General features: G+C 38.4%; 1 protein-coding gene across 3 annotated transcripts in view; it reads right to left on the bottom strand.

Annotated features, from left to right (window-relative positions):
• The window catches only part of GRID2 (glutamate ionotropic receptor delta type subunit 2), a 680,704-nt gene that overhangs the window by 91,495 nt on the left and 577,032 nt on the right, over positions 1 to 12,177 (bottom strand). For all 3 annotated transcript variants that reach the window (XR_004148251.2, XM_021550296.3, XM_021550297.3), the window contains exon 12: positions 9,734 to 9,872. Coding sequence is in view for 2 of the 3 variants with exons in the window: in XM_021550296.3 (XP_021405971.2) it covers positions 9,734 to 9,872 (139 nt within the window). In the remaining variant the exon portion in view is untranslated. The remainder of the gene's footprint in view (positions 1 to 9,733; positions 9,873 to 12,177) is intronic.

Below are 12,177 nucleotides of genomic sequence, written 5' to 3' on the forward strand. Positions count from 1 at the left end.
ACACACAGTCTGCTGTGGGGACCTGGTGGCAGCACCAGAATTCAGGAAGTCCAGCCCAGAGGACCTGGGCTGAGCAGTTCTGTGTGCTCCTGGGTTACACAGCGCAGGGCAGTTTGATGGGGGTGTTCCTGCACTGAACTGTGCATCCATCCCAAAGGTCACATCCTGTGTTATTTTCAGCAAGTATTTATGTTGTACTTTCATGAACTGCTTTTTCATCATATTTTCATGTTATCACAGTTCATGTTATTTAGTCTAATAAATTTGTTCTGCTTTACATGTTATCTAGTCTTACCCTTCTGTATAAACCAAAAGAAGTAAACCATTTTAAAAGTTTCTATAGCACCCCAAATGGGGTTTAGTCAACCAAACTTGCTTTGAACATAAAAATTGTATATCAGAACCATTTAAAGTTTCCTTACTGCTTGGCTTTTATTTTCCTTTCCTCTAGAATTGCTCTCCTGTACCTTTGATTCTTTAATGGCACTCATTAAAATTTCAAAGTAACTACTGCAATACCTCTACTTCTTAAAACCCATTATAGCTTTCCCAGCACAAATTAATTGTGTATAAACTGCACAAATCTAGTGGATGACACATAAGGACAATCAAGGAACTCAGTGCTGTCTTCAAGAAAGCAATAGCAAATTGTAAAAGCTTATTGCAGATACAGATAATGCAAACAGCAATTAAGGAAACTCATCAAATTCCAACCTGTATTTCTAAAAATGTAAATATGAAGGCTAGTGAAAATAGCCCTGTGGGGTGGGGGTTGGATAAAATGAAATTTTTAGATTGTGAGGATGGCACTGAAGAAAACAGTAATGACATCTCACTGGACTTGTATGCCATGTACAAAACAGAAAGCAGGAAAAGAAGAAATCAATAGAGATCAATGGCAGGAGTTTAGATGTTAGCTAAGTAAAAAAGAAATCCTTTGAAGTTTAGACATATGGGCTCAGAAAAACATTGACCCAGAGCTAAATTCTAGTCAGACAACATACAGTAATTATAAGGAAGGGATAAATGTAATTGCAAGAAGTAAATAACTAATGGTATTAAAAACCCTCAAATCTTCTCAGTTTCTCCAACAAGATTGCATTCCTTTTATACAGGGAACCTGAAAAGAATCTGTACATATAGGGAATCATCCAAGGTGAGATGCTACATGTAACACTTCCTGAAAACAAGTGTATTGGTATTCTACCAGAGGACCAAGACATGCCCTGTTTTATGTGGAAAAGTATGAGACTCTGGCAGACTAAGGCATCAGGACAATAAGTACTGCAGTACTTATTGCAACTGAATAGTAAAAAAAAAAAAAAAAAAAAAAAAAAAATTGTCAAGTCCAGACGAATACCTATGAGTTCTGAAAGAGTAAATATGAAATGGCTGAGCTGTAAGCAAAAATGTGAAACCTCCTTACAGCCAGTGAGTAAAAGAAAGCAATAAACTTCCTTTCAGTAAGTTTTATAAGCATACTGAAATAAGGATTAATACAATTTTAAAGGTCAGTCCTGAAGTCTAGACATAGATACCATGTAGGTTTCTCCAAGGAAAGCAAGTCAATCATCTATTGAAATCACACTTTGAAATTACTCAGGAAGCCCTCAGAATTTCAAAAAGAACTTCCTCTTACCAAACAATATAGACAGTGGAAGCAGATGGACAATCTTCACAGGAGGAGTTTAGAAACATTTCCTAGCAGCTCTAGGTAGCATTAGAAATATTCAGTCAGAGTGGATGCTCTCAAGGGATTTCAAGGGTAACAAGAACAGCTTTTGCAGAACTAAAAGGCTGAACAAGGAGAGTGTGACCCTGTGGATGGGGACAGCAGTCGCAGCTAGAGCTGAGGCTCTCAAATCCTGTATTGCCTCACTCTTCCTCACCAAGGTCTCCCAGGCCTTCGTGAGACAGGCAGGGTTCAAGAAGGCAATAAACAATGAGCAGTAAGTTGTCAGGTAAATCCCATCCAGACGAGGCAGGGATTGATTGGGAGCACTAGATCCATAGAAGTCAGTGTGCTGAGAAAGCTGGCCTGTGTCCTTGCAAGGCCACCTGCTTTAATTTTTGCAAGGTGAAGGAGGCTGGGGGAGATCCCTTGCTGTAGGAGAAAGAAAATATCCAGACTATATTAAAAAAGTTGAAAAAATGGAATTACTGCTGGTCATCCAGCAGTACTAACTCCTCATGGAGTGAGTCCTCAGCACATTTCTGAGCACAGGAAAGAAAAGCACACTACTGGCAGCGCTCAACATTGACTCACCAAAAGTAAGTCATGCCTGACCAATTTGGTTGCCTTCTAAAGTAAAATAACTTCATTTGTGGACAAGAATAGAGATACTGACACGGTTTACCTTTCGCAAGGCAGCCTGCCTATCTGCCTGCCACAATATTCTTGTATCCAAAGGAGGTCTTTAGGTACAGCTGTGTGGGAAAGCAGATTTGATAAATTCCCAATTGGATTGTCATGCTCATGGCATATCTCATGCTAACAAGTACCCCAGAGGTCTAACCTGGGGAGGAGGTAAGCAAGCACCAATGATTTGAAGGAGGTAAGGAAGCACCTTCCTGCCAAGTTTGCAGATGACATGACATGGAGAGACCTGCTCAAGGACAGGCTGAAGTTCAGATGGGCCTAGAAAGACTGGAGCAGTGGGGTGTGAAATCAGCAAGGACAAATACAAAGCTCTGTACCTGGGGATGAATAAAACCCCCTAACAACCAGGCTGAGCACAGCCCTGCAGCAAGGCACCCTGGTAGGCAGCAGCAGGTCTTGCTGAGAGCTTCTCCTAATTTTACCATTAGACAAAGTGTTGTGCAAAGTGCTGACAGTCTATCTGTCAAAAGCATCACTGATGAAAGACACTAAATAAATACAGCACACTGTATTCATCCCTTCTCTTTCTGCTGCTGCCGCCAGTGCATTCCTGTAATCATCTGGCAGCAGTGCAATGACGTGTCACAAGAAGCATACTGCAATGTCCTGTAATTGTTATTTTTCATACTAGAAAAGTGTACCAAAAGTATTCCTAGAGTCTCCAATTTCTAGTGACAACACTTAGTAAAATTGCAATCATTACTTTACAGGACTCTGTATAGCCATATAATTTCTAATAGAAGTAGCAACAAAACATTTTTTGGACATATTGCTGAGTAGGATATAATTGACAGGTGTCAATTTGCTGACACAAATCTGTTAAAAACAGCACAAAAGAAAATTAACTCCCATGTATGTCTTGTGGCTATAAAAGCAACTTTTTAATTTTCAGAAGGGCAAGCCAGCACAAGACATGAGCTATTAGTCTTGGAGTGTACTACAGCCAGGTATGGGAAGCAAACAGGCTGAGAAGCAAGTGTGCTATCACACACAAAGGCACCACCAGCAGGGAAATAACAAGGAGAAGAATTATGTCAATGCCTTCAGGAAGGCATGCTGTAGCTGCCATGCCTGCATGAACTGGAGTCTGCAGTGCCTCACTGCTAGATGTGCTATCCTGACGTGCAGGATGCCTCTCAGCTGCCCTACTTGCATCTTCTCACAGTCGCAGGTGGGGCTCCATGCTGAGAAAATGATGACAAGAGGACAAAACCAAGACAAATGTAAGTGTAAACTCTATAGATGGGCTAAGTGCTGTTGTTGGCAGTAAACGCAAAGTTGTGGTTCACCTGACCATATGCTGAGGAGCAAGAAAGAAATTTGGGAGCCTTGGAGGTGTACATGTGCATATACTGCTGCATAGGCAAGCTGCAGATACAGCAAAGATCTATCATATGTCAGTGAATCTTTCCCCTCACATGAACTTGTAAAATGGTATCATAACATATATGACCTCCTTCAGAAGCTGTTTGTTTAATAACCCACAACTCTGCTGACTGTTGCCGAGACACTCAACCTAGAAGGTACAACAAAACAAAGTACAGCAAAACAAAGAGAAATTACAAACTTTGAGAGAACTACTAGAATTATTAAACCACTGAGGTTCCTTTACAGAAGAAAGAACTCTTAAAACTGCTTTGCCTCCAGCCTGGTTTATAGGTTACACACACATTGGTTGGCGTACCTCTGTTCCTGGATTAAACAGCTCATTGTCTTTTCAGACAATTGCCTTTAGTGGACACATAAATCCTCAGCCTCACTGTCCCCAGTTTCACCACACAGCTGCCACACCAGATCTCAAAATGAGGAAAATACATTTGTCAAGATAATTAATTCTTATAAGGGATCCTTTGATATCCAAATCCTGATTCCATTAACCACACTGAAAATGTAATTTGTCGATAGTTCTCAGATGAAGTATCTGCAAAGCTAAGCACTCATTAGCATGAGTAAGCAAATGATAATTTCACATTTTAAATTTTTTTTTCTCTTTGAATTTCTAGTTTTGAAGCAATAAGGTAATGAATTATAAAAATTTTTAAAAAATATAAAAAAGCAGATGTAGCTGAAAAAATTGTTAAAAAATTAGATACCTTTGACTGAGCTTGTATACAGACAAATTCTACTTCTAGGGAAGTGACCATGCAGTCAGATCATTCAGCTTAATTTTGTCACTCATGCAGCATTGTGAGAAAAATATTATGTGTGGCCTTTATGGTAATTTTTATTTCTCACTGCAATTACTGGGATAATACCAAAATTATCCCAGCATCAATATTATCCTAAATTAACTAGGCTAATAGCTAAAGGGCTATTCTGAGGAGGAATTGAAACATTTGAGGAAGAGTTATTAACAGATAGATGTATTTTTCAGAGTTTGTTGATTTTGCTTAGTATTCTACATCTTAATCAGGCAGCAGTTGTCAGGTCACTTTAATTTTATGGCTTAGTACAAATCAGTTACTTTGCAATTTAAGAAATTATCTCTGCCTCCAGCTAGAAGAAAAATATAGTAGGATTTCGATAGGTTTCTTTCTCCAGAGCATATCCTTTTCTATAAACTCACATCCCAGACTCAGAATTGGTAACATGTTCACATATGTCAGCCAAAAGTGTTAAAAAAAGTACACAGAAAAATGTTGCAAAGCACAAAGTCAGCTTCCTAAAGAAGTAACTGAATTTCTTTTTAGGTGATAAAATACCACTGAGGTCACAGACTTGGGCATCAACACATCTTTGTAAACCTGGGTTATAGATCAATTCAGGCTAGCTGTGCTAGACTTGAGTGCTGCATAGAGTTGTCTCTAAGAACTAGTCACTAAATTTTCAGCAAAAAACAACCAAAGTCGTGGCCTACACTGAAGTCTTTATTTATGACTGATTCAGATAAAGCTTTCCAGTGCTCTTGTGGGGTATTTTGTTCATTTGTCTGCTTGGTTGGGTTTTTTTTTTCCTAGGACAGTGAGGAATAATTCACAAGCAGATTTAGGGTTAGGGAACAGGGCACATTAAGCCAAGGGGTCTGGCTGCTCACAGGGTGAGCTGTGCAGAAACCTGTAATATTGTTTGCAGGCTGAACCATGTAAAAGAAAATATTAATGGACATGCATTGGGCAATATCTAATCACTACATTCTGTGCAACCCCCTTGCAGAAATCCTGAAGGCAGTTGCACTGAGCTGTATAAAGCCTTAAGGAACTCTTAGCTTCAAGCAAATAATGGTTTAGCAAAATGTTGTGAAAAGAATGGCTGAGAAAGAAAGACTTGCTTTCCCACCATGTCTCCATTTTTGGAGGCAGAGGTCTCACCTATCAAAAAAGACACACTTGTTATCAAATGGAGAACATAATGTGAACCTCTGATTTTACAGAAGACAAAAGATGCACACTTTCCCGCACAACATGTACCATCTAAACTCTCAACCTTCCGCATTTCAGACATGGATTAAACTTGAAACCACTTAACACCAGGCTTTCATGTGGCAAATCCTTTGACTTCTCTGTTCACCCTACTCCCACAACCTTCCTGCAAAATGTTAGAGCTCTTGAGGTGGCAACACTCTCTCCTAATCCAGAAAAACAGTGCAGTAACTTGAATAAAATAAATCTCTGCCAATGAACTCTAACTTGGTCCTAAAGAAATCATAAAATATAATAATGTCAACACTGGCTCAGCGATAAAATTCAGAACATAAGCATGTCCTAGAAATAGCTCAGGACCTCCAAATTTTTTGGCATTTACCAAGAAAAGCTACTCCTAATTACTATTAATTAAGGTTGCATTTGTGAAAGGGATCTAAAGATTTAAAACGCATAGAAATTATGCTTTGCTACCACAGTGTTTTGGCATTTGAAATGCTGACTGTCTTGATTTAAATGTCATCTGCAACGTGGGTCAAAGTGGGAACAAAAGATGCATCCAGGAACTACTTTAGAACTTGAATGACTCTGCTCTTGATATTGCATGTTGGCAGGAGGTGAAAAGCTGAGCTCCCAAAGGTATTAAGAGTAACCATTTCTCTGGAAAAGCAGATTTAACATCATTCTTTTTCTTATAGTTTCTCTGAATTAATTTAAAAACTGCAAAAATTTGATTCAAACTGAATGGCATCAAGTGAGGTTATACAGCAAATACCTACTTTGAAACTCTATAGGGAAAGGGAACACTTATTTCTTTAAGGGTCCTCCTTAGTGGATGGGCTGATAAAATTTTGCATGCTTTGCTACTCAAAATAGAGCTCTGGATACCATGAGACACTGACTAGGAAGCCTTCACTCCAACTGAGCAGGGGAAGCTGCAAGAGCTCTGAACACAAACTAGCTTCATATCCAAAAGCTGAAACGCAGTAACTACCAAAGGCTTCATGGAAATGAAATGTACTGTAGGCTGCTTGAATCCTCCTATCTTTTGTAAAAGATATCACGAGGACCATACCTATGACAACACACTGTAATATCTGATGCTAGCTGGAAATCTGAAATGAAAAATTATAAACTACTTTTTATATCTGTGGAAACCCACTGACTTCAATTTCTCAATTTCTTTCCTTTTTTTTTGGCTAGTCTAAAGCTAACAAGCACTACTAGCAGAATCTGGATTATTTTTTTTTAGTGCTTATACCCATTTCCATTCTGGCCTTGAAGGCTCCCCAAGGTACAATTTGTACTGTTAAAAAAAAAAAAAGAAAAAACAAAAAAAAGGAAAAAAGGAAAAAAGGAGCATCAGCTTTTTTTTTCTTTATTGCTTATTCATGTTTTCCACTTTGCAGTAATTCAGCATGACAAACAAACCTCCTTTCCTTACGTGCTAGTTTAAGCTTCAATTTTGGCAGTTTTGTAAACTGAAGTTTTATACTCCCACCATAGTTAGGATAACTTCATTCCCTAATGGATACTAAACACATCTAATCACTCTATTTTTGAGCTGGAAGTGCTGTTGAAAGATATCTGTTCTTTCATTTCAGGAGCTTTCCAGCTGCAACATTTTCTACTGAATAAAACATTTTCAGTGACTCTGCCCATAAATAATACAGCACAAAGACCAAGGTAGTCCCAACTGTACATAATAACCTCAAAATTCCACTGAGGCTTTTCTAGTGACATCATAATAAACGTCAGGGAAAAGCTGAAGATGTATTAAATTATAGTTTGGGTATATTTTATTCTTTTTTACACATCATAAGAAAACAGACATTTGTCACAGTAATTTGAACATTTTTCTACTTCAAAACCAGAAGGGAAATGATTTCAAAGCAGAATGCAGAAGCATGTTTCATTCTTGTAAGGACAAACGGAATGAGTGAATATATCATTATAATTTATTTTGCATATATAAATTCCCATGTTGTTTCTTCACAGTCCTTAGTCAATTTAAATTGTTTAAAACTTAAAAAAATAAATACATCAACTTCCCTCAAAATATCAAGATCAGTGTTTAAAAACATTGACACAGAATATCATTTTACTCCCATCCAAATTTTGAAGGGATTATAATTGAAACCACAGAGTCAAATGGTTGGGTTGTGTCAAAATACCCTGGCAGCATTGCATCATCTCAAAATTTGTTATTCAGAACACAAAAAAAAAAAAAAAAAAAAAGGAAACTTCATTTAACTTGTAATACAACTGTGTCAGGGGAGTAATTTTCTCATTTGCTCATGACTTTAGTCTATTTTATATAACTCTCAAAGTATGGAGCCCCCTAATAGATGAAAGTGGTGAAGTTGTTACCTCAGAAAGGAAGAACAACAACCAGAGAAAATTTCCAGTTTGGAGTGTAAGGACTTGCAAAGCCTAGGCAATTTGGTCCATGGAGCACCAACTTCTCTCTCCACTTCCATCTCCCAAAAGTCAGGACATAACCATGCCCTCAAAGTTAATTCTGCTTCTGCTCTTGGGTCCAACTTGGGCTTCAACTGCAAATGAAACTTGTCTGCTATTGCAGATGTATACCAGCCTATGTGAAAGCCTGGATTAGTTTTAGCACACAGAAAATCCTCAGCTAGAGGAGAAGCACCTTTGTGTGAGCACAGTCACTGCTGGCACGCAGCGATGCTTGATCCTGACCTGTGAATTCACAGGAGGCCAAGGCTCCCCCTGCTCAGTCTGTGACAATGGCTTACTGTCTCAAGGGGAATTTCAGAGAGATTTTGAAAGCAGCTGAACTAGAGGCAGAAGGACCTTAGGTGATGATACACACAAATCAGGGACTTGGATCAATGACTAGGCTGGGAAAACAGAACTTTCCCTAAGGTCAGCTTTGAGCCTGACTTGAAGGTCAAGTTCTTACCTTTCTGAAGGAAGGAATACAGTGAAATGTGCCTCTCTTCTTTAAAGTCACGCTGATATTTTTGCAAAGAGGATATTAGAAAAGGGTAATTTGGTCACTCTCACATACTTTCACAGATTTGTAGGCTCAAGATTAACCTGCTATGAAAGAATGGCCAGCTGTCCCTCACAATGCTTGGCTACCTAATGCTTCCCTGTATTTTCTAGTCTCTGCTTTGACCCAGCAGTGAGCAGTTGAAGGCGAAGGTTATCACTGGAGCAATGGGAGTGAGGATAGCTCAGGATGCAGCTAGGTGAAGGAGAAGATACTGGAGTACAAAAGGGTAGAGAGAAAGGGTAGGGGACCTAGAAAGGTTCCTGTGGAATGGAAAGATGACATGATCTTCAGAAAAAGACTGGAAGGTGTGACAGAAAGAGTTCACCATAAAAGGGACAGGAGAGGACCAGGACATTCATTTTTGGGAGGCATGAAGCAGAGGAACGAATAGACAGGGAAAGGAGAATGACATGATCTGCTTATGTAGTAAGAGAGCTCCCAGAGTTAGAAGGAGAAAAGATGAGCTCCTAAACCAGTGAGTTTATTACTGTTTGTTGCTGTTGATACATTTTGCTTTGGCAAGAATAGGCAAAGTCACCTCTGAGCTCCCCATACACTGAAGAAGCATTGGGGTCTTCCTGACCAGTGTCAGAACACAAGTATTGTGGAATACATCTGAATGGAAAGCAGAAGCAGCAATTCATACTTTCCTATTTCAAACACAGATACTGTGTGGTCATCTCAAACTCAATGGCTTCTTTGAAAATATGTATGTGTGCAAACATACATACGTATGTCTGCCACAGGGAAAAGCATCTGCTAGAGGCCAAAAGCTCCAATCCTAAAAACAAAGTGTCTCCAGGGAGACTGACAGTCCACAGTGTATTGTTAGTTTTCTAACTATCCAACTGCTTTTTGGGAGGATAAATATTTTTTCCTGTTCTCACATTTAAGTAGAACATTTATACCCCTCTACATGTATATTTATGTTCACCCTCCTTTCTCTTGAATCATTCTTTATCAACTTACTGGATGGAGTTCTCAATGCGTGTGATGGTGAGGAAAGCTGCTAGGTTGGCCGTGTAGGAGGAGATGACAATCAAAGCAAAAAGCCACCAGGCTCCCATCATCAGTCGGGTTGCCAGGGTTGTGTATGGAACCTCTCCTCCTGTGGGGAAGAAGGAAAAGCAAAAATTTTCATTTGGCAGAGGAATGCTTGTGCATTGCTCAGGATAACTAGACTCCCAGGTTAACAGTTTAAAGCAGTTCATTAAAGCCTGGTGCTTCAGTGAACTGAGCAGGATTTGGAGCTGCACTTTCTATGCAATAAAAAGCACTGAAGGAAGCCCACAGTGTCAGCTATCATTCCTGTGTTTAATCTCTTTTGCTATTGTGCCTTTAATTGCAGTTCATCTGCCAGTCTTGTCTAGTAATGGAAATAGACTTCTACATCTCAGAACAAAAGCAGCCAAAGGAAAATCTTACAATGTTCTTTCCTTAGAGATTTTATCTACAAATCTTAATTAAGTTTTCTTTTCATTCTGGGGAACGTAAAGTCAAAAAATCCCATCAAACCACAATTACTTTTCACAGTTCTGTAGGCAGGCAGATGCTCGTGATAACCATATGTATTTGTACAATTTGCTGCAAGTGAACTTGGACATGCAGTAAAAAAAAAAAATCACACGTATTGAAGAAGAAAGCAAGCATTGTTTTCTATTGCTCTAGTTGCTTTCCTTTAAAATCCAGCTGCCATGTAAACAGAACAGGAGCAGCAATTAAGCCTCCCAGGATGAGCTGCAAACTATTGATTGTGTGAGGAGAACCGAGTAATGCAAGCCATGAAAAGCAGCAGTTTTTATTCAAATAGCTGCCCCAAAACACACTAGTTTGGAGTATTTGCAAGAGCTCTTTCTGTTTTAAACATATATAAATCTCAGATTTTTAGATGAAGGAAAATGTTATTTTTTAAAAATCCCCCCTTTGTCTGCTATGTTTTGTCACAGCTACAGGTAACTAAGGGGGGATAGGTGAATGCAGCAAACACCCACAGTCTACTGCTCAAGATGTTCACCCTTTTCCTCTCCCTTTACACTCAGTAATTGGAGAGGCTGATACGGTTTTTTGAGGTAGGTTTCTGCTAGGCAAAATCTTATGATGATACAATGCCTGGGATTTGCAAAAGCAATTTGTTACCAGTTCAATCATCTGTAGATAGTTTGTTTTGTACGTACGTAAAAACCCCTTAATATTTCCAAAACAAGTAGGATTAAGGGAATACAAAATACAATTTGTATTCCAAGAACAAATAATTTTCACTTATTTACAGAAACTGGATGTATATTCAGTGCTGTCTATTAAGGATGCTCTTATTGCTTTATTCAGAATTTTTCTTACCTATATAAAACACTGGGAACTCTGCATTGCCATAGAAATTTGAAACTTCTTTCCTGCATCAGTGATGGGGAATTGTACCATATGTTAAATAATAATTGACTCCATTCATTTATACTTTTGGTATATAAACACTCAAATCCTTTGCCTTTTGAGAATTCCAGAACTGGCAGATAAAATTTCTTACACATAAAGAGCTGGAAACAAGTTTTCTTTTATTTCCAAGATGCCATGTAATCATCTGAAATAAGAATCTACTAATCAGATTGGGAAATACTATTTCAGTCTAAGGATTATCAAAAATGAGCACTAACTTCAGCATCTGAAGATTTGGGTTTGTATGCTGGATGAATTTTAAATTACTTTTAATAGAGTATTTCTACTTTACAATGTCTTTTGCAATGTCTTTTAAGTACTAATTTAAAAATGATTTTTTAATAAAATGAAAAGAGCAATTATATTAATTTACCAGAAAAGGCTGTTTGTCCTTTTAACTTTCAGGTGTCAATCCCTGCAGATAATCCTCACACTTAATTGAAATAGCTAGTGTGATTGAGAAGAAGCCAGTGATATTTTGGATATCCTTGCACATTCATTTTTCAGCTTAATGATTAAAATTCTGAAATTCTCACATTTTTGAATTGAAATTAAATGTCAGAAGAGAGAGGACCATTGAAACTCACACACTTGCATTCTGGTTCAAGTGAGGATGCAAGTGAACATGAAAGCCACTATAGATCCCTCAGCCACAGCATTCCCTTCTGTCCACACAGCTTTCCCATACTTCAGTAAGATTGTCCACACTATTCACTGTTACTTTTTCCTTTTCCCTCCCATGTTAAAAATAGACTTTAAACCACATGAATGCTGGTTAGCCCAAGTGCTTTTATTTCATCCAGGTGTTTGTTCCTAATTCACAATTGTTCCTTGTTTACCAGAAGTCAATAAATGAAGCTTGAGGACAAAGTTTGTACTGATGTACAATAAACATATACCAAAATAATTCCTCATTCCTCTAACAATTTGTGCACTGAAGCTTCTTAAACCATCATTTCTAAAGCAGGGCTGACACCAAACTG

The sequence above is a fragment of the Lonchura striata genome, chromosome 4, assembly GCF_046129695.1.
Source record: "Lonchura striata isolate bLonStr1 chromosome 4, bLonStr1.mat, whole genome shotgun sequence".
Lineage (NCBI taxonomy): Eukaryota > Metazoa > Chordata > Aves > Passeriformes > Estrildidae > Lonchura > Lonchura striata.